The sequence below is a fragment of the Gossypium arboreum genome, chromosome 8, assembly GCF_025698485.1.
Source record: "Gossypium arboreum isolate Shixiya-1 chromosome 8, ASM2569848v2, whole genome shotgun sequence".
In the NCBI taxonomy this organism is placed as follows: Eukaryota; Viridiplantae; Streptophyta; class Magnoliopsida; order Malvales; family Malvaceae; genus Gossypium; species Gossypium arboreum.
The window spans coordinates 120,612,767-120,636,652 of NC_069077.1; the positions used below are offsets into that span (position 1 = coordinate 120,612,767).

Consider the following 23,886-nt stretch of genomic DNA (forward strand, 5'->3'; position numbering starts at 1 on the left):
TGCAGGGAATTAATTGAGTCAAATCTGTGCTTAGAAATTGGAAGACTTCTAGCCTTCAACTTGTACACTGCTAAATTAAAACTAACCCGGGTTTGATTTTCACGAACATAGTGCCCTAACTTTTCAAAACCTGCATCCAAAAGAGAACCTTTCTTCAATGAAACGGTCAAAAATTTTTCCCTCCTATGACCCCTTTGTCTCCACTCCAAACGAGTTGAATTCGACCCCATAACGGACGAAAGACGTCCGATTTCACCGGTCACTATAGTACCTTCCAAAATATAAGGACTACCGGTTCTTTTACCTTTTAACAAAATGAGAGCCCCACGAGACACCTTAATGCTGCTTGACTTGATGTTGATTCTGCAATATTTTGAGTCTAAAATACTCAATGAGATGAGATTCTTTCGTAAATTAGGTATATACTTGATATCTGAGAGTGTCCTAACCGTCCCATCATACATCCTAATTTTAACAGTACCAATACCAATTACCTTATTGGATGAATTGTTTCCTATGTGCATAACTCCACCTTCAACAGAATTGTACGTGGAGAACCATTCTCTATTGGGACACATGTGGAAAGAACATCCCGAATCTAGGATCCACTTGGATGTAAGCTTTCTCTCATTGACACTAACAAGAAATCATCATCGCTTTCGTCGGCCAAATTAGCACCAGCTACATTTTCCTTGTTACTCTTAACAGCCCTTTTATTTCACAGTTTATAACAATATGCTTTGACGTGACCTAACTTCTTATAATAGCGACACCTTTAGTCTTGCTTCTTTGATGCTACCAAAACAAAAGCTTGTCTATCTGCCTTGCTATCCGAACCAAACTCATTTTCGAGTTTGTCTTTACTCAAAAAATGACCCTTCATATCCTCGAACGAGAGTTTGTCTCTGTCAAAAATCAGGGTATCCCTGAAAAACTTGTATGAAGGGGGTAAAGAACATTATAATAGCATAGCCTGATCTTTATTGTCAATCTGGACCTCAATGTTATTTAAATCATTTAAAAGGGTAATGAATTGACTGATGTGTTCTCTAAGAAGCTCACATTCGTTCATGCGAAACGTAAATAAATATTGTTTCAACCCTAACGGTTAGCCAGAGACTTAGTCCCATAAAGAGTTTCTAACCTTTTCCACAAGGCGGATAAGGTCTTCTCCATCAATACCTCTTGCAATACCCTATTCACAAGGCAGAACTGGATTGTAGACAAGGCCTTTTCATCAAGCTCTTCCCATTCTGATTGATTTAGATTCTTGAGCTTTTTCCCAATAACGACCTTTTTCAAGTTAGTTTGAACTAAAATTGCCATCATCCAAACTTGCCACAAATTGAAATTTGTGACACCATCGAACTTCTCAATGTCAAACTTTGTTGTTGCCATCTCTGAACGGACTAATTTACGAAAATTAAATTAGCTCTGATACCAGTTGTTAAGGATTGACTCGATTAAGCAGCGAACAAGCAAAAATAGTGAAAGAAATTGAGAAATTGAACATACAAATTTAACGTGAAAAAACCTCTTCAAAGAGGATAAAAGCCCATGGACAAAGATAATTTTACTATAATGATAAAAGAACGAAGAGTACAAAGATGGAGATAAAAATTAAACCCCGAAACCCAAAAAAACAAAGAACCCTCAAGGCATAAACACAAAATTCTCTAAAAGTGTTTTGAGTTCTAATATCTAACGGGTGTGTTTTTTAAGGTTATAAAAAAAACTATTTATAGGCTAAATTCATAGGTCAAATAATAATAAAATAATTTAGACTAATCAAAATTTGATTGAAATAAATAAACAAAATTTAACTGAAAGATTATTTTTCAAATTTAACTAAAATAGGAATCATACTCAACAATGATAGATGCTTATCAAAATTGGTTGGATGAACAACAAAATGAACTTATAAATAGGCAACAACGTGATGTCACTTGGAGTGCAGTTTTGGAATGTCTTTGATCAGCTTTTTGTGCTTTATTTTCCTATTATATATGACACTCTTTTTAGGTATTTCTTGGAAAGTTTTATTCATTATATTGTGAGATATTTTGTTGAAGTAATTTATAATAATATAGGTTCAACCTGCAGGTGTAAGATTTGTGAATCGTGATTTCTGTTCCATTCTCTGTTATAATAGAAGTTGAAATAAAATAATCTTCTACCATTTTTGTTCTCTCTCAACCTCTGTTCAAATAAAAGTTAAAAAGTGCAAACCAAAAAACTTTTTCATATCATAAAATGATGTGCTTACTCACCATGAATATCAACACATTAAATATAAGAATATATAATTGCAAAAAAAAAAATCAAAGACAAACTAAAAAGGAATTTAAGATAAAAACATAACTGGATCCTGGTCCAAACTCTTAAATTATGGATATAACAAACATAGCCGCAGCTGCGTGTAAACTTCTATCATTCACACAACAGAGTTTTGGTGTATGTGGAAAACCCATAGTGAAAATCCGACAGCTATCTCTACTACTCCCACGCGCTTCTTTCCCATTCCTCCATCACTCTTCTCTGCAGCACTGCTTGTGGAGTTACCTACGTACATAGATATATTTATCTGTATCACTGTGTTGAACATGAATATGTGTCCTATATGGTTTTTTCTAAGTTTTTTTTTTAATATATATATTTGGAGATGTTCGGAAATCATAAAAAATGAGAATGAGATGGTATGTGGTAATAGTAAAGAGAGATGAGGTATATGTTACCACTCGCAGGTGGGGATGTGGAATGCTTCTCTGTCAGCTTTTGATATCCTTGGAATAACTTAGCTTCCTGGGAGTTGGGTGCCAAGTGCAGAAGGGCTGAAATCAAGAAAAAAAAAAAGAAAAAGAAAACAGAAAATGAGGGAGAAGCAAAGGTTATGAAATGCAATAGCATAGAGTGGAAGAGGTTTTAGTTACAGATGCATTCCGTAATGTTAACAGTGTCATGACAAGTGTGAGGGAGGGTTGCAGCAAGACTAGCATTGATGTTGAGGCCAAGACTGGGGTCATCTCTATCTTTAATCAACACACACAGGCATTTCTTGCTCTTAACCAACACTTGTTTCAGCCCACCGCAACAATCCATGGTGGGGGCTTTGGCCTGTCCACCAACGTATGGAAGACATGGAGCAAGCCCGACTAGCTGATCAGTGCATTCCGCTTTGTCTTGGTTCACATCACTGGATGCCAAACCCAGCAGCATGAGAAGCAGGGTGAAAGAGAGTGTGAAAGCCTCATGTTTGGACTCCTTCATTGTTTTCAGTGGTAAGTAAGGCAAAGGGAAAGTAGAAGAAAAAGAAAGGAATTGAAACTAAACACATTTCCATTATCCAGGGGCTATATAGTGAGAGAATGAGAGTTGTGAAAAGGAGAGAGAGACAAGTGGTTGGTGGCGATGGAGTTTGAAATTATTATGGTATAAATAATTAATTAAGTTCTTCCACAAGGGTCTTCATCTTCAACTGTGATCATTATTTGTTTTAATTGAGCAAAGCCTTACCTGTTATATACGCACTCTCTTCCAAATAAGCTATTGTCCTCATCAAAAAAACAATTATGAGGTATTATGCCAGGTTGAACAAAGAAATCCAGAAAATTGAAAATTTGATTTAAATCTATGTATTCTGTCCAGTTTGGTTTTGGATTGAGGTTGTCACCCACATCATACATTCGAATTTAAATTCAATTTTTTCATATAAAACTCGTTGTATTCAAATCAAACCAAAAATATATATGTTTAAAAGAATAGTTGTAATAGAATATAGAATATTATTATTATTATTATTATTAAAATTAGATACGATCATATAAAAAGTTAAAGTTATGAAAATATTTCATAAAAAAGTTATAAAAGTATAGTTTTATATTAGAGTAAGTAGATCATTTTTAAATATAATAATTAGTATAATTTTAATTTTAGAAAATAGTTTATTAAACTTTATAATATTTTATTTATAAAAGAAACAATTATTCAAAGGTTGTCAATTATATATATTTAATAGGTATCAATTTATTCCATTATATGGAAGATTACAATTACTCGGTTATAAAATTGACATAATGATTTATTTAGTCTTCTAACTTTATAAAAAAATCATTTTAGCCATTCATTGTTTACCTCTTTTAGCCATTAAACTTGTATTTTTTGTCAAATCACCCCAAAATGAATGGAAAAATTAAACTTTCTTAACTTTCTTGACATGACATCTATGTGTATTCCATGTTAGCAACTAATTAATTTTAAAAAATTAAAAAATTTAAAATTTTTTTATGATTTTATACTTTTAAAAATTTTAATACTTTTAATATTTTTAATTTTGTAATTTCTTTAAAAATAATTAATTGCTAACGTGGCATCCATGTGTATGCAACATTAGCAAAGTTAACAAATGTTTACTTTTCCATCCATTTTAGGGTGATTTGACAAACAGCATAAGTTTAAGGGCTAAAAGAGGTAAAAAAGTAAATGGAGGGTTAAAATGACTTTTTTACAAAGTTGAAGGGTCAAATAAATCATTAAGTGTAAATAATTAAAGCTAGAAACCAATTAAACTAATTAAAAAATGATACAGCAAACATTAGGTATATGAACAATTTAAGTATTAGCTTTCCTTTTAATAGCTTTGAATGATTTATCAACCTAATAATTTAACTTAAAATGATTTTATAAATAGTCTTGTGGAGGATTATGATATTAATTTAATTATTTAGTTCATTTTATTTGTGTATAAATGAATCTAGAGCATGTATTATTATTGTTCGAAAAAATTAAGAATTGCAATATTAAATTTTGGGGCCCAAAACAAGATTTGAACTTAGGGTTTAAGATCATTAATGAAACAATATGCATTATAATAATATAGTTGTATAGGGTTACATATCGTTACTAATCTACCTTAATTATATAATGCTAATTGTATATAATATAATTGTTGATACACAGTATCAATTGAAGTAGAGAAGGAGGAGAGGGGGCGGTGTTAAAGAAGGCCGATTCATCCGTTCTAGGGCCAAGAGCCAGAAAGTAGTCCCCTTACTGTGTTGATCCCTATCGAGTTAGTAGAAATTGGGTTAGTAAGCCTAGAATGGTCACTCTTTGTTTTTAAATAATTGTAGTAAGAGTTATATCAAGTGATTAATTTGTTCTAGTGGATAAGAGTTTTGTGTCTGTGCTTAGGGTCTTGTTTGTTCCAATCATTTCCCTTGATTTTTTATTATTTTTGTTCCAACCCCTGAATTTGAATATCTAGCTTATCTATTATTTTCTCTCATATATTAATAAGATTGAGTTTTTTGGTTTAGTGGTAAGGCCTTAGCTTAACTAAAGGTCTTGTGCTTGAATCCTGTGCGTGCAAAGCGAAATTATTTTTGCTATTCCCTTGTGCTGCCCATGTGTTTGAAAATAGGTTGAATTTGGATTCTGGGAAATCTGATAAGGATAACTAACAAATTTAGTGGTTGGTTTTAAAAAATAATAATATATTCTTTTTGGAGAATTTTTCTCTCCAAAACACTCCCTCAACCGTCCCACTCTCTCCCTCTCTCATCTTTTGTCATCCTAAGTTTGTTCCCCTTTCCATCTCATGTTTGTTTTCCCTCTTTTTAATTCTTTTCTTTTGTTATAGTAAAGCAATGGTTGTGTTGATTTCCTTTGTTTTCTTAAAGATTACTCTTTAGTTTTCATTCCTTGCCTTCTTGATTCTCATTATCATCTTGTTCTGTGGTGTTGATTGGTAACACTTCATTGTGGTGTGGTCGAGCGTGCTTTAGATGTCGCATCCCTAAAATTAGGTTAGTAGAAATTGGGTTAGTGAATCGAGAGAGAGGTCATGTCTTGTTTAAAAATAAATGTTGAGAAATTGCTAAGTGAATTAATTTGGTTCAGTGGTTTAGTGTTGTGTTGGTGTGTGTGAGGTCTGGTGTTCAAACCTATTCCTTTGAAAATTCTGTATTATTCTTATTCCTTGTTCTAGCTCTTTCTGTGTAACTCATAATCTATTCTTGTTAGTTTGTTGGCAAAAATGAGCCTACTCATTAGTGGCAAGGTTTTAACTTACCCTTCGGTCCCTAGTTCAAATCCTATTGTTGCCAAAGTTGAATTAATTTTAGTTCCTGCTAGTTGTGCTGTCTAAGTGGAGGAGTCTGGGTTGAATATGAATTCCTAGCTACTTTATAGGATAATAATTTGGTTAGATTTTATTTTTTTTAAATAATATCTCTTAAAACCTCTCTGCTAACCTGTCGTCCCACTTTTTCCATTTTTCTTTTTTTCTTTTTTAGCCATTTTTCTTTTGTTCCAATAAATTTCCTCTGTAGTTCTTTCTCCCTTTTCCCTCATTTTTGCTATTTTATTTTGGTTCATATTTGCAAGTTCAATCGTTGTTCCTCTTCTACTGATTCCCAATTAATGGTTTTCCTGGTGAATCATTATTCTGGTGATGTGTTTTGAAAGAGAATTCATGATTTTGTTTTAGTGTAAGTTTTGTAAGTGTAATCTTTGATGGTCTCAGAGTTTAGGTTCAAAACTCGAGTTGTGATTTTAGTTCAAAATTTTGCATGAAAATTGATTTAAATAATTTGGATTTTTGATTAATTCTGATATTTAGGTTTATAGAGAATCTAAGACTCCGACGCTGATCTTGTAAATACTTTTATGTTAACTATACTAGACAAACTAGTAAATTGTAGTGCTAGGATTATTCTACTCCAGCTAAAGACTATGGTAATTTTGTAAAAGCTCCTATAAAACATTAGACTTAGGATCTAAAAATAACCTAAGTTAAACTTTAGACTTTTGAACTGCAAATAAGTAAAATGAGTACACGTGGAAATGGTACGCGATGGCATAGTGGACATAAGCCGAGTCTTCTTCTCTGGGCAGCATGCGCAATCTGGAGACGTTTGTTGAGACACTTGTTTCTGAGGGCGGTAAATAGAAAGCTAGAGATGATGCTGTGTCCCAAGATATGTTCAGATATTTGCAAAGGATTGTGTAACACCCCTCACCCGTATTCAACGCCAGAATAGAGTTATGGAGCATTACCGAACTTACGATTGTGACAGCCCAAAATAGACCCTAGCCGGAATGTGGTTTCGGGACCACTAAACCGAGTCATAAAAATAATTAATTGTTATATTCTATGCTTACTATATGTGTGCATGCATATGTGGAAATTTCATTCTCTAATTTTACCCATTTGTATGAGAAAGTATTAAATAGGGATCAAAGTGAAACATGGTGAAATATGATAGGCTAATTTTAAATGGCTTGTTAGTACATGTTAACAAAAGGTGGAGTTGCATGTCAAATAATCCCTTCCTAAGGAGGAGTGGCGGCCATGACAAGGTTATGGGCAAGGAACATGTTCCCAACATGTTTTACTAATGGATGATGTTAGAAATAATAAACAACTAAGCATGGGTGAGAAAAGAAAAAAAAATGTGTGAGAGAGTAGCATCCCCCCATTGCGTGCAACCAAGAAGAGAAAACAAAAAATTTGTTCATGCTTGCTCTCTCCCTTTTGGCCGAAAATACTAAGAGGAAGAAGGGATTTTGCTTCATTTCCTTTGTTTAGAAGAGATCTAGAAGGAGATTTGGCTAAGTTTGCATCAAGATTAAGGTATGTATGAGGTTGTGTTGGGAGTTTCATGCATGGTTTGGTTGCTAATTTGATGTGCATGTTAGCCATGGCTCAAATCCTTGTTATGCCATGGAAATGGTATTTGGCCAAAGTTGTTATGGTGATAAAGCCATTGCATGCTAAGTGTGAAGCTTGATGATGATGCATGCAATGATGGATTGTCTACTCTTGAGTAAGATTTTGAGTTTTCTTTTGTGTTTAACCATGATTGAAGTTGAATGGAGCATGATTGTCATATTCGCCATGATGCATTCATGAGCATGGTTCATGCTTCTTGCATGTTAGTTAAAATTTGTATTTTGGATGGCTATGGACACCTTGAAATTCGCCATGCTCATATTGTATATATATGTTTGCACATGATGTTTTGGCTATGAAGTAAGTGATGAATATGTTGGTTTAAAGAAGAAGATGTGGAAGAATGCTTGTGAAATTGCAAGCACAATTCGGCCTAGCACACATATAAGTGCTTGATGCTATATTATAAGTTTTGGGCCACAATGTGCAAAGCATTAACTAGTAAAATGCATGCTGTTTTTGTGAGGTATTAAGTGCAAAATTGACCTCAACATGTACATGAATATTCGCCTTGGGTAGCCTATTGAAGGCCTTAGCTTTTCCTTGATGCTCAAATAAATTGTATTGAATTGCTTGATGTAGTATAAAATGTGCATGACCATTGTGTATTCAAGCTAAAGAGTGGCCATATGACCATTTAAACTCCTTGTCATATTCGGCCATAAGCAAGCACAATGAGGTTTTAATAAATTGAATTTGTTTGAATTAGCTCAAGAGCTAAGAGGGCCACAATTGGACAAGGGGAAGGAAAAGGTGATCGAATAGCCAAAAAGCCGTTCGACAACATCCGAGGTAAGTCCTCAAGAAGTGACCCTACTTGAATTATGTGAAATAAAGTATGGATGTGTATTGATTATTGATTATGTATGTATGAGCATTTGAATTCTACCGGGCTAAGTCCCGGCGAATATGCTTGTGATTATATTTGCGTTTGAGCCTTAGTAACGAAAATGAAATATGTATGTCCAATGATTATTGATGTATGTGTACGTGAGAAATTGAATGATATCCGGCTAAGCCTCAAGACAATTATGCTGGAAATTATATCCGGTTAAGACCGAAGGCAATTGTGCTAGTGGCTATATCCGGGCTAAGACCAAGGCATTCGTATGAAGTTATTCTATCCGGGCTAAGACCAAGGCATTTGTGCACGTGATTATATCCGGTTATATTCAAGAATCTTGGGCTGGAGGTGAGTGTTGGTTGCTGTAATGAATTCAATTAGTACACTCGAAAAGCCCAAAGGATAAGGTACGTTATATGTGCATTAGAAAGTCGACATGTTTGAGCAACATTCGCTCAATCGACTAATGAATTTCAGTTATTGAATTGATTGATACTTTGTGAAAGTATATAATGATGAAGTGTGAAGTAAGAATATGTATTAATGAAATGATGCATTTGGCTATGTGAATGTATTGCTGTAATTAGAGCTGATTATATTCCTTGAGACTTACTAAGCATAAAAAATGCTTACCCGTTGCTTTGGCTCTGTTTTATAGATTTCGCTCGATAGCAATCGGATTCGGGATCAATAAAGTCAAGTCATCCACACTATCCACGTCTCTATTTTGGTATAAATTTTGGTTGAACTTTGAAATGGCATGTATAGGACTACCCCTTGTTGGTTGAATATGTTGTGATGTATATATGTACGGCCATGCGAAAATGGCTCGTAAAAGTGAAGTGTCGACTTAGACTAATTGTGGTTTGTATGTATATATTTGGTGTCATGATGTGGCTATGGCTTGAAATGGGAATGTTGGTCATATGATCAGCCATTGGCATGGTTAAAATGATCATATATGAACCTATGTATGGCAAGACTAGTTGGTTCATGGAGACTACCAAATAGGTAAGACCTACCTTAAAAACAGATGCTGCCAGCTGCAGTGACGTGAATGTGAAAAATCACCAAAATTCGTAGGAATGGAATTAAACAGTGAATAAGCTATGTAAATGAACCTTGATGAGTCTATTTTCATATGGAAGAAACGAAATGGTCATAGGAGTTACATGTTAAGAGATATTAAAGCTATTGTGAGACAGGGCCAGAATGGTTTCTGGGTTCCCTGTCGCAACTTTAAAAATTTACTATAAATTATCCAAAAATAATTAGGAGACATACCTTATATGTAAAGATTCAATTTTGAGTCTAGTTTCATTAGAAACAAGCGGCACCAGCATTAAAGCCCTGTACAGAGAGATATTCAAGTTATACCGCGCGAAGGTCAGAGCAGTCGATCCCTGTAACATGGGTGACTTTAACTAATAAACTGTACCAATTGGCCCGACCAAAAATTCTAGAAATAAATCCATGCATGGATATATGAGTCTAAATTCAGGGAAAATTTACGAAACCAGTTTCTGAGTTTTGAAACTCGAGAAATGATTTTTAAGGCGACAGTGACGCAGTTTTCCAGCCTGACTGGAAATGTCAAATGGATGGGCAAAACAAGTGAACTTGGCTTGTTAACCCCTCGTGTCCGACACCGCGATGGTCTCGGGTTCGGGTGTTACAATTTTATTGGTATCGAGCCACGGTTTAGTCGATTCTAGGACTACCGTGATGTGTTTGGGGTCTAGCTATACATGCCATTAAATGATGAATCGATAGTGTGGTGATTTCGACAATTTGACTTTGTGTTTGTTTATAGCAATGGATCCCGATCCCAACCGAAAGTGATAGCTGATGATGTGGAGAGTGTGGCGCTGCTCCGCGCAAGGGACAGCGCCGCGGACTCTCAACCTATGGCCAGCAATCCTAATGATGAGGCTAGGCAAGCCTTTTATAGTGTGATGAACGAATGGTTTAATCAATACATTCGAACCAACACTACTGTTCCACAACCTCCATTCCCGACAAATGCAACCCCGCACCTACAATACCTCCGGTGATGACCAAATAAGGTCAAGTAAGCCCTCATCGATAGGATTCGAAAACATGGGGCCACTGAATTTAAGGCTACGGATGATGATGATGCCGAAGCGAGCTGAATTTTGGTTAGATAACACTATCCGGTGCTTGATGAGCTATCTGACACCCGATGAGTGCTTAAAGTGTACCATCTCCTTGCTACGCGAGTCCGCCTACTATTGGTGGAGTACTCGACTTGTGGTGCCTAGAGAGCAAGTGACTTGGGAATTCTTTCAAACCGAGTTCAAAAAGTATATCGATCGAGATTCATCGACCAAAAGCGGAGGGAATTCCTTGATCTTAAGCAAGGTTCGATGTCGCCATCGACTACGAACGAAAATTTGTGAGGCTTAGCCAGACGCCGAGAATGCATTTCGTCCAAGCTATTATGTAAACGCTTCGAGGATGGGCTGAATGATGATATAAGGATGTTTGTTGGCATCCTCGAGATACGAGAGTTCGTAGTACTTGTTGAGCGAGCTTGTAAAGTCAAGAGCTTAGAAAGGAGAAACAAAAAGTGATGTGGGAACCGGAGAATTCGAAAGAGGTCCTCGGAAAGTCTTTTCAACAAGCATCGAAGAGATTTCGAGATGATGCGAGCGGTCTAGAGGCGTTCGGGCTTTTCTAGACGAGGACGCGATCGACCCCCGTGACCACACGAGTCACTTCGATCGCCATGGTGGAAATGATCGCCGAGAGAGGCGGAGTGTCCACATTGTGGCAAATGGAATTGGGAGCTGTTGGTTTCGTGATCGCTCTCGCTATAAGTGTGGATCGGCCGACCACTTTATGAAGGATTGCCCGAGGATGCTTGAGCAGAATGTGAGCGAGTGGAAACCCGGTGCTACCACCGCCGAGGTAGGCCACCTAGAAATATGGGCAACGTCGATGGCGGTCGAGAGGATCTAGAGATGCTACCATCGATCGAGGCTCGTGCTCTGCTAGGACTTATGCCATACGCGCACGCCGAGGATGCCGCTCTCCGGATGTTATTACGGTACTTTCACTCTTTTCAATACAAATGTGATTGCTTTGATTGACCCGGTTCTACTCATTCATATATATGTGAAACCTTAGCATCCAAAGAAGACTTTGCCCATTGAGTCTCATCGAGTTTGTAATTCGGTGTCAAACCCTTGGGTCATTACGTGCTTGTCAACAAAGTGTGCAAGAAAAGTCCCCTAGTGTTCCGAGGTTCTTGTTTTCCGCGGACTTGATGCTTTTGCCGTTCGATGAGTTCGACGTTATTCTTGGTTTGGATTGGTTGACCATGCACGATGCGGTTGTAAATTGCAAGAGCAAGACTATCGATTTGAGGTGCGCGAATAATGAAATAATTCGGGTTGAGTCTACGGACTTAAAGGGGTTGCCACCGTAATATCGCCGATGTTGGCCCGTAAATATGTAAGAAAAGGGTGCGGCGTACCTTGCGTCGTGCTTTCGATGACAAGGAATCGAAAAGAAACCCGAATATGTGCCCATGGTTTGTGAATACCGGATGTTTTCCCAAGAATTGCCGGGTTTACCACTGCTCGGAAATAGAATTTGGCATCGAATTGGTACCGGTACCACTCCAATTTCGATTAGCTCCGTATCGTATGGCACCAACGGAATTAAAGGAGTTGAAAGCTCGATTGCAAGAATTGGTGGATAGAGGTTTTGCTCGCCTTGAGTTTTTCGCCTTGGGTGCGCCAAGATTGTTCGTGAAGAAGAAGGATGGAACCATGCGGTTGCAGCATCGACTATCGTCGACTTAATAAAGCGACGATAAAGAACAAATATCCGTTGCCACGTATTGATGACTTGTTCGATCAACTGAAGGAGCCTCGGTGTTCTCGAAAATAGATTTGAGATCGGGCTATTATCAATTGCGAATCCAAGATTGGACGTACCCAAGACCGCCTTGAGCGAGATATGGTCACTATGAGTTCCTAGTGATCTTGTTTGGGCTCACTAATGCCCTGCGGTATTTATGGATTTAATGAATCGGATCTTTAGACCATATTTGGATCGATTCGTAGTCGTGTTCATTGATGACATCTTGGTCTATTCAAGAAATGAGACCGAACATCTTTGAACACCTGCGGTTAGTCTTTGCAAATTTTACGGGATAAGCAATTATATGCTAAGTTCAGCAAGTGTGAGTTCGGTTAGAGAGGTTAGCTTCTTGGGTCATGTGGTATCTGACGGTATTCGAGTCGACCGAATAAAATTTCAGCCATACTTAATTGGAAGCCTCCAGAAATATTTCGAGGTTCGAGCTTTTTGGGGCTTCTTAGGTTATTACCGACGATTTGTAAAAGGCTTCTCAATGATAGCCACGCCGATGACGGCTACTCCAAAAGGATGTTAAGTTCGAATGGACGGAGAAATGCCAAAAAGTTTTGATCAATCGAAAACTTATTTGATGAAGCCCCAATTCTAGTGCAACCCGAGTCCGCAAGGAGTTTGTCATCTATAGCGACGCCTCTCTACTTGGGTTAGGTTGCGATTAATGCAAGAAGGTCGAGTTGTGGCCTATGCGCCGAGGCAATTAAAGCCACATGAGAAAAATTATCCGACTCATGATCTCGAATTGGCCGCCATCGTATTCGCTTTAAAGATTTGGCGACATTACTTATTTGGTGAAATGTGCCATGTATACTCGGATCACAAAAGTCTCAAATATTTGATGACCCAAAGAGACTTAAATCTGCGACAAAGACGTTGGCTCGAGTGTTAAAGGATTATGAGTGATCATTGACTATCACCCGAGAAAGGCGAATGTGGTTGCGGATGCCTTGAGTCGTAAATCGTTATTCACTTTACGAGCGATGAATGTGCACTTGTCCGTCCGATCCGACAAAGTGTGTTAGTGGCTGAATTGAAAGCCAAACCATTATTGACACACTAAATTCGAGAAGCTCGTAAAGTCGACGACGAGTTGGTTGCAAAACGGGCTGCGTGTGTTCGAACAAGGACTCGGAGTTTCAAATCGACGATGACGATTGTTTGAGGTTCAAAAGTCGTCTGTGTGTCCCAAAGAATTGAACTCATTTCGATAATTCGAATGAAGCCCATTGTAGCCGAATGGCAATCCACCCGGGGAGTACGAAGATGTACAATGATTTGAAACGTCGGTTTTGGTGGCATGGTATGAAGCGAGACATCTCCGACTTTGTTTCGAGATGTTTAATATGTCACCAAGTGAAAGCGGAACATCAGGTGCCTTCAAGATTACTTCAGCCAATCATGATACCCGAGTGGAAATGGGATCGAGTCACAATAGACTTTGTATCCGGACTGCCATTGTCAGCAAGTAAGAAGGATGCGGTTTGGGTCGTGGTAGATCGATTGACTAAGTCGGCCCACTTTGTCCCCGTACGTACGGATTTTTCAATGGACAAATTAGCGGAATTGTACGTTTCTCAGATTGTGAGATTACATGGGGTGCCTATTTCCATCGTGTCGGATAGAGGTCCGAGATTTACCTCGCGATTTTGGAAAAAGTTGCAAGAAGCTTTGGGTACCAAGTTGCATTTCAGCACCGCCTTTCACCCCCAAACCGATGGTCAATCCGAGCGGATAATTCAGATACTTGAGGATATGTTAAGATGTTGCGTCCTCGAGTTTAGTGGTTCATGGGAACGGTATTTGCCGTTGATTGAATTCGCTTACAACAACGACTTTCAATCAAGTATTAAGATGGCACCCTACGAGGCCTTGTACGGTCGTAAATGCCGTACACCATTGTTTTGGACCGAGCTCGGTGAAAGCAAGATTTTCGGGTGGATTTGATTAGGGATGCTGAATGAAAGTGAAAGTAATCCGTGAAAGTCTGAAGATAGCCTCCGATCGTCGAAGTCGACGCGGATCTGAAGCGTAAGGATATCGAGTATCGTGGGTGATAAAGTGTTTCTCAAGGTATCGCCTTGGAAAAAGATACTCGTGTTCTACCGTAAGGGCAAGTTGAGCCCGAGGTTCATTGGGCCATATGAGATATCGAGCGAGTCGGTCCGATGGCATATCGCTTGATTTTGCCCCGAACTCAAAAGGTTCACGATGTCTTTCACGTTTCGATGCTTGACGCTATAGATCCGATCCATCGCACGTGATTAGTCCATCGAAATTGAAATTCAAGCTAATATGAGTTATGAGGAAGAACCGATTCGTATCCTATCACGAGAAGTGAAAGAGTTATGAAACAAGCGGGTTCCGCTAGTGAAAGTGTTATGGCTCAAGCACGGGATAGAAGAAGCCACTTGGGAGACCGAGAATTTTATGATAGAGAGATATCCAAACCTATTTACGGTAAGATTTTTGGGACGAAAATTTCTTAAGTGGGGAGAGTTGTGACACCAAAATAGACCCTAGCCGGAATGTGGTTTCGGGACCACTAAACCGAGTCATAAAAATAATTAATTGTTATATTCTATGCTTACTATGTGTGTGCATGCATATGTGGAAATTTCATTCTCTAATTTTACCCATTTGTATGAGAAAGTATTAAATAGGGATCAAAGTGAAACATGGTGAAATATGATAGGCTAATTTTAAATGGCTTGTTAGTACATGTTAACAAAAGGTGGAGTTGCATGTCAAATAATCCCTTCCTAAGGAGGAGTGGCCGGCCATGACAAGGTTATGGGCAAGGAACATGTTCCCAACATGTTTTACTAATGGATGATGTTAGAAATAATAAACAACTAAGCATGGGTGAGAAAAAAAAAAAATGTGTGTGAGAGAGTAGCATCCCCCCATTGCCGTGCAACCAAGAAGAGAAAACAAAAAATTTGTTCATGCTTGCTCTCTCCCTTTTTGGCCGAAAATACTAAGAGGAAGAAGGGATTTTTGCTTCATTTCCTTTGTTTAGAAGAGATCTAGAAGGAGATTTGGCTAAGTTTGCATCAAGATTAAGGTATGTATGAGGTTGTGTTGGGAGTTTCATGCATGGTTTGGTTGCTAATTTGATGTGCATGTTAGCCATGGCTCAAATCCTTGTTATGCCATGGAAATGGTATTTGGCCAAAGTTGTTATGGTGATAAAGCCATTGCATGCTAAGTGTGAACCTTGATGATGATGCATGCAATGATGGATTGTCTACTCTTGAGTAAGATTTTGAGTTTTCTTTTGTGTTTAACCATGATTGAAGTTGAATGGAGCATGATTGTCATATTCGCCATGATGCATTCATGAGCATGGTTCATGCTTCTTGCATGTTAGTTAAAATTTGTATTTTTGGATGGCTATGGACACCTTGAAATTCGCCATGCTCATATTGTATATATATGTTTGCACATGATGTTTTGGCTATGAAGTAAGTGATGAATATATTGGTTTAAAGAAGAAGATGTGGAAGAATGCTTGTGAAATTGCAAGCACAATTCGCCTAGCACACATATAAGTGCTTGATGCTATATTATAAGTTTTAATACAATGTGCAAAGCATTAACTAGTAAAATGCATGCTGTTTTTGTGAGGTATTAAGTGCAAAATTGACCTCAACATGTACATGAATATTCGGCCTTGGGTAGCCTATTGAAGGCCTTAGCTTTTCCTTGATGCTCAAATAAATTGTATTGAATTGCTTGATGTAGTATAAAATGTGCATGACCATTGTGTATTCAAGCTAAAGAGTGGCCATATGACCATTTAAACTCCTTGTCATATTCGCCATAAGCAAGCACAATGAGGTTTTAATAAATTGAATTTGTTTGAATTAGCTCAAGAGCTAAGAGGGCCACAATTGGACAAGGGAAGGAAAAGGTGATCGAATAGCCGAAAAAGCCGTTCGACAACATCCGAGGTAAGTCCTCAAGAAGTGACCCTACTTGAATTATGTGAAATAAAGTATGGATGTGTATTGATTATTGATTATGTATGTATGAGCATTTGAATTCTACCGGGCTAAGTCCCGGCGAATATGCTTGTGATTATATTTGCGTTTGAGCCTTAGTGTGAAAATGAAATATGTATGTCCAATGATTATTGATGTATGTGTACGTGAGAAATTGAATGATATCCGGCTAAGCCCCAAGACAATTATGCTGGAAATTATATCCGGTTAAGACCCAAGGCAATTGTGCTAGTGGCTATATCCGGGCTAAGACCAAGGCATTCGTATGAAGTTATTCTATCCGGCTAAGACCAAGGCATTTGTGCACGTGATTATATCCGGTTATATTCAAGAATCTTGGGCTGGAGGTGAGTGTTGGTTGCTGTAATGAATTCAATTAGTACACTCGAAAAGCCCAAAGGATAAGGTACGTTATATGTGCATTGGAAAGTCGACATGTTTGAGCAACATTCGCTCAATCGACTAATGAATTTCAGTTATTGAATTGATTGATACTTTGTGAAAGTATATAATGATGAAGTGTGAAGTAAGAATGTGTATTAATGAAATGATGCATTTGGCTATGTGAATGTATTGCTGTAATTAGAGCTGATTATATTCCTTGAGACTTACTAAGCATAAAAAAAATGCTTACCCCGTTGCTTTGGCTCTCTGTTTTATAGATTTCGCTCGATAGCAATCGGATTCGGGATCAATAAAGTCAAAGTCATCCACACTATCCACGTCTCTATTTTGGTATAAATTTTGGTTGAACTTTGAAATGGCATGTATAGGACTACCCCTTGTTGGTTGAATATGTTGTGATGTATATATGTACGGCCATGCGAAAATGGCTCGTAAAAGTGAAGTGTCGACTTAGACTAATTGTGGTTTGTATATATATATTTGGTGTCATGATGTGGCTATGGCTTGGAAATGGGAATGTTGGTCATATGATCAGCCATTGGCATGGTTAAAATGATCATATATGAACCTATGTATGGCAAGACTAGTTGGTTCATGGAGACTACCAAATAGGTAAGACCTACCTTAAAAACAGATGCTGCCAGCTGCAGTGACGTGAATGTGAAAAATCACCAAAATTCGTAGGAATGGAATTAAACAGTGAATAAGCTATGTAAATGAACCTTGATGAGTCTATTTTCATATGGAAGAAACGAAATGGTCATAGGAGTTACATGTTAAGAGATATTAAAGCTATTGTGAGACAGGGCCAGAACGGTTTCTGGGTTCCCTGTCGCAACTTTAAAAATTTACTATAAATTATCCAAAAATAATTAGGAGACATACCTTATATGTACAGATTCCATTTTGAGTCTAGTTTCATTAGAAACAAACGGCACCAGCATTAAAGCCCTTTACAGAGAGATATTCAAGTTATACCGCGCGAAGGTCAGAGCAGTCGATCCCTGTAACATGGGTGACTTTAACTAATAAACTGTACCAATTGGCCCAACCAAAAATTCTAGAAATAAATCCATGGATGGATATATGAGTCTAAATTCAGGGAAAATTTACGAAACCAGTTTCCGAGTTTTGAAACTCGAGAAATGATTTTTAAGGCGACAGTGACGCAGTTTTCCAGCCTGACTGGAAATGTCAAATGGATGGGCAAAACAAGTGAACTTGGCTTGTTAACCCCTCGTGTCCGACACCGGCGATGGTCTCGGGTTCGTGGTGTTACAACGATACTTTTAAACATACATATTATATACAATTATCAAGTCAAATACAACAAAATCATAATTAATCACAGTGTCCCTTAAACGAACCCAAGAGGCCTTAAACATGCATTAAGAATGGTTCAAGGCTAAACCGGATACTTAGGAAATTTTTCAACACTTAGTAAATTTTTTTCCAAAACAGGGGACACATACCCGTGTAGTCAGGCTGTGTGTCTCACACGGCCACCAGACACGCCCGTGTCACAGGCTGTGTGGACATTCGAAATGGGAGCACATGACCGTATCCCAGCTCGTGTCCTACCTCATGTCCAAACAAGTGAGGTTACTGAACATGGCCAACCACACGTCCGTGTGTCTAGCCCGTGTGCCCTTCGAAGTGGCTACACACACTCGTATGCCAAGCCGTGTGCTGGGCCATGTGCAAATTAGGGGGTATACTGACGTGTACCGTACAGCTGATCACACGCTTGTGTGTGAAATCGTGTGGAGCATACTAACTTCACTTTAATTTCAACACCATGGGACACACGACCATGCAACGTGACCGTATGTCACACACAGCTGAGACACACGCCCATGTCTCTGCCCACGTGGACAAAAATAAGCTATTTACCAAGCCAATTTGCCACCCAATTTTGCATATACCTATACAACCAAAATGGTACCAATTCAAAGTCTAAATAAACATCCAATTCAACCACAATCAAGACTAATTCATACCATATAAAATATCAATATTCCAACACGTTTATAACTTCAAATCTTACTCTATTAAAACATACCAAAATACATATACAAATCGACTAGATAAACCTTTACTTAACATGCATTGTTTTGCTTCCATTTAGAAGCATGATATAAGTCATTCACACATCCATTTGTAAATCTAACTAACTGTAACACCCCTTACCCATGTCAGACGCCGGAACTGGGTACGAGGCATTACCGGACTTAAACATACACATTCATGAAAAACCGGGCCATAAAATCTTTTTTAATTTCAAAACCTTTAAAACACATGCATGACGTCCCTTATTTGGGACTACGAAGCCTGAAACATTCACTAGAATCGATTCAGGACTAAACTGAGAACTTTGAGAAGTTTCAGGAAAACTTAGAAAGTTTTCCCATGAAACAAGGTCATACGCCCGTGTGGACATAGGCACACGCTCGTGTGCCTTTGGCACATCCATGTCCTCAGGCCGTGTAACTCTCTGTTTATGACGACAGCATGCACATCGAACCACATGGCCGGGCCACACGTCCTTGTCTCTAGGCCGTGTCCCTCACACGGTTGAGACACACGGCCATGTTTTAGCCCGTGTGGTCAACACTTAGGCTATTTTCCAAGCCTTCATGTTACCCATAATCTCTTACAAACTTATACACATCAAAATCGTAAATCATGGCATCAGTTTACTGATTAAACACTCTTTAATAAGACATATCCTTAACATTAACATGTCATCTTAGAAGTAATGCATCTACTCATGCAATACCAAGTCTAGATTCCTTATTTCACATTCATAAACTTGTCAATTTGATGACCACTTTTACCATTTATACTATGGTTACCAACTTATCAATCAAGCACTCAAGTTCAATCATTATCACGTTGTGTTTATAACGTACGCTTACTACATGGCTATGACCACCTCAATTGGTCATAGAGCATACATCCAACACACATGTCATACTACTAACCATGCATGGCAAACAAACATAATCACCTTATAAACATTAGACATGACATGAATAGCTAGGCTTACAAGCCATAATCAATATGAGCCACATCTCATGGTCATATACATATAACTCAATATAAGCCGACACATTTGGATAAAGCAAAATAATACATGTCAATCAACTAGATCCTTATACATGCCACTCAATTGAAATTTCTAAAATATGCTTTAATATTCCGAAGGTAGCGACTTGATAGTGTGATACTGCCTCCGACAATCTCCAACCCCGAGCTAACCTGAAAAAAACTAAAAGAAAGGAAGGGAAAGGAGTAAGCTTTATAGATTAGTAAGACCATATGAAAATAATAAGCAATTTATCAACTTGCTTCTCATGGTAATACAACCCTATTTGCATTTTTACTCATGTTCTAGTCAAGTTGTGTTCTCGAGTCACAGTCACTAAATTATTTATATCTAGAGATACGGAACTCAAAATTACATTTTGCTAATTTTCTCTAAAACTAGACTCATATATCTTCTTACCATAAAATTTTTAGAATTTTTGGTTTAGCCAATTAGTACAGTTTATTCCTCGAAATTACCCTTTTTTGCTATCTAAGAGTTCTGACCCCTCTTCACTAAAAATTAATTATCTCATAATACAGGACTCGAATGATGTTCCTGTCTATTTCTATTAAAATAAACTCATTAATAATTCTAAACATATAAATTATAACTCATAAATATTTTTGTACAATTTTCAATGATTTTCACAAGTCAGAAAAGGGGATTTCGAAGTCATTCTGACTCTGTCTCACATCAAATAAATAATTCATAATATGAAACTCTATTGCTACACCATTTCTTCTATGTGAAATTAGACTTATTAGGATTTAATTTCATATATTATTTAGCCTTTAACTCAATTTCCACAATTTTTTATGGATTTTCAAAGTCGGATTATGGCTGCTGTCTAAAATTGTTTTAGGGTAAATTAGCGATACTAAGTTTATCACACCATATTAATTCATTTTCACCACATTGGTAAGGTTAAATATTCATACATCATAAGTATACCTATAATCATAAGGTCATCACAAAATCATTCTCATATGCATGAGTTACCTATTTATATCTTCACCAAATGTCCATCATAAACTAAAATCATTTCTCATGAGCTTGGCATACATACCTGTGTTACTCAACATGCTCATATTCATTCCTTACTAATCATATAACATGAATTGAATTCACATCTCATCAATTTCATGTAAGCACCTGTATCACTCACAATATGGTCATAACCTTCCTCATTTAGCTTAAATCGTAGCTCTCATCGTTGAACCATTCGGAAAGCTATCGGATATTCACTAAGCCTCAAACATAGGGTATAATGCCGATGCCATATCCCAGACATGGTCTTACACTGGCTCTCACATATCCATACCGATGCCATGTCCCAGACAGGGTCTTACAATGACACATCTCGTAGTCGACGCATGTCCCGACATGTCTTACACTGGCTTACATCTCGAGGCCAATGCATGTCTCAGACATGTTTTACATTAGCTCTCGTCTCAATGCCGATGTCATGTCCCAGACATGGTCTTACACTGGCTCTCATAATGTGGTCGATGCATGTCCCAGACATGTCTTACACTAGCTCACAGTAACCCATATGTTATGACATGAATATCCAATTTATTTCCTAGGTTCAAACGAGAACTCTATTATCTCTATTACCATCATGCTTTCTCAATTCCACAACCAAGCAATTCATGCTATATTAATCTCAAGTACAATTCAACACATACATTAACATTGTAGTTGTATTATTTACAAACAACTTACTCGTTTCAATGGAATATCATATTCCATCAAATCTCCAAGCATTCAATCAACACATAAATGTTATTTACATTTGACATCACTTTCTCATATACAATATCATCAACATAAACATTAATACAATCATGGCAAGATATATTTTCAAGTATAGTAACAATGACATAAATATCATGCTCATTTAATCACGCGGACTTACCTCAAATGCAATTCGGCTAATTATTCTCTTTTTGTCTTTAACCACGCACTTTCTTGATTTAAGCCCAAATCTCGATTTTCTTGATCTAACATGATAAAATTCACTCATTTAATCACTAAATAAATTTGGACAATCAAAATTCATATTTTTGGCAAAATGACCATTTTGCCCCTAGACTTTCACAAAATGACCATTTTACCCTTAGGCTCGAAAATCAATTTTTATCGAATTTTATTATTATCCAAGCTTAACTGACCAATTATTACTCTTACGACAACCCCAAATTTCCACTATTTCACCCAATTACAACCTATTTTATAGCTTTTACAAAATGGCCCATATAGGTGTTTTTCATGAAAATCCTTTCGCAAAAGTTGTTTATTACACAAACAGGACTCATTTTCTTCTATTAAACATCAAAGAACATGCATGGCACACATGGTTGAATTTTTGAACATAAACCTTAGTTCAAAATAATGATAGAAATAGCTATATCATGTTTCAAGGATCTCAAAAACATCAAAAACATCAAAAACCAAAACCAAAATGACTTACATGAGAGAGGTTTATGTTGCTGAAATTTTCAAGCTCCCATGGAGGTTTTTCTCCCCTAATTTTTGGTGGAGAAATATGGAGAAGAATGGCGGCTATTTTTGTTTTATTTTATTTGTCTTTGTATACGTCATCAAATACCAACCATACCAAATATTTGACTTTTCAACTCTTTTGTCCCCCCTATGGCCAGCCATCAACATTTTAAGGGTCAAATTGCTCTTTAAACACCCTAAATTTTGGTTCTCTAGCTATTTAACATATTTAGCTAGCAAAACAAAACTTTTATCCTTTATGCGATTTAGTCCTATTTCACAATTAAGCATGAAATCACTAAAATTATTTCACCAAAATTTTCATGCACTCATATAATCATGCTATAACACATAAAATATCATTAAAAATAATTTCTTCGGCCCCAGAATAGTGGTTCCAAAACCACTGTTTCGACTAGGCCCAAAATTGGGCTGTTACAATTCTCCCCCTTAGGGATTTTCATCACCAAAAATCTTACCCGAAAAGTGGTTTGGTATTCACATAAACTTCTCTTTCCTATAATCATTGTTAAAGAACTTTCACTCGACTGTGTCCCTAACACTTATCTCTTTACTTTCCCCTATCAGTATCATAAGCGGTTCATTGCTATACTACACATCGGCTAAATTTCAACATCTATCTGAGAGTTCATACACACAAAAGTCCGATCTATGTCATCATGTTATATATACACACATACTTGAATCCCTTCGAATTCGAATAGTAAAACTAGTCAGTTCTTCTTGACCTTATACTCTCTAATTTCACACAGTCCGATTAATGGAGACTAGTATTCCAAGAAATTCGACTATTATAATGATGCAAAGTCTTATTAATCTGATGAGCAGAAATTCAGTACATACCAGTATGATTGACATATCTCGTCAAACATTTAACAATAAGTCTCATAACATTTTTCTCTTTCAGAGACAAGAATAATCCAGACATGAAATCCATATCAACTTTTTCTCATCTCCATTCTAGTGCTAACACAGGCAGAAATAATTCTGATAACACTTGATATACATCCTTAAACTTTTCAACATTTCTAGAATTCATTCACAAAAATCAACAATGTCGAGTTCCAAATTCGATCACTAATACACTATTCTCGAGGGTTTCCTCGCGAAATTTTTGTATAAGTTTTGAATTTTTCTGTCCAAGTACCCGTAGCCACAATTTGCTTTCTCAAAGATCATACGATTACATTATCCCAAATAACACAGATATCTCAATTGAAGGCATTAATTTCAATTAACTTCCTTAATAAAAGAGATCTATCATACCAATTGAAATTCAAGACTTCACCACTTAGGCCTTTGCCGATGTCAAATTCTTATATGTAAATTAGAGAAATCTGAATATTAAAATCACCGCATTACCATGATCAAATCAGGA

The 23,886-nt window shown here is 37.1% G+C and overlaps 1 protein-coding gene across 1 annotated transcript; it reads right to left on the minus strand.

Moving 5' to 3' along the window:
* Nucleotides 1-2,222: 2,222 nt before the first annotated feature.
* On the minus strand, nt 2,223-3,400 carry LOC108480881 (non-specific lipid transfer protein GPI-anchored 6-like). Its single transcript, XM_017784007.2, has 3 exons — nt 2,931-3,400; nt 2,736-2,831; nt 2,223-2,562 (listed from the first exon to the last, which is right to left on the minus strand). The coding sequence occupies exons 1-3, from the start codon at nt 3,265-3,267 to the stop codon at nt 2,435-2,437; spliced, it is 561 nt and encodes a 186-aa protein (XP_017639496.1). The 5' UTR covers nt 3,268-3,400; the 3' UTR covers nt 2,223-2,434.
* Nucleotides 3,401-23,886: the final 20,486 nt, after the last annotated feature.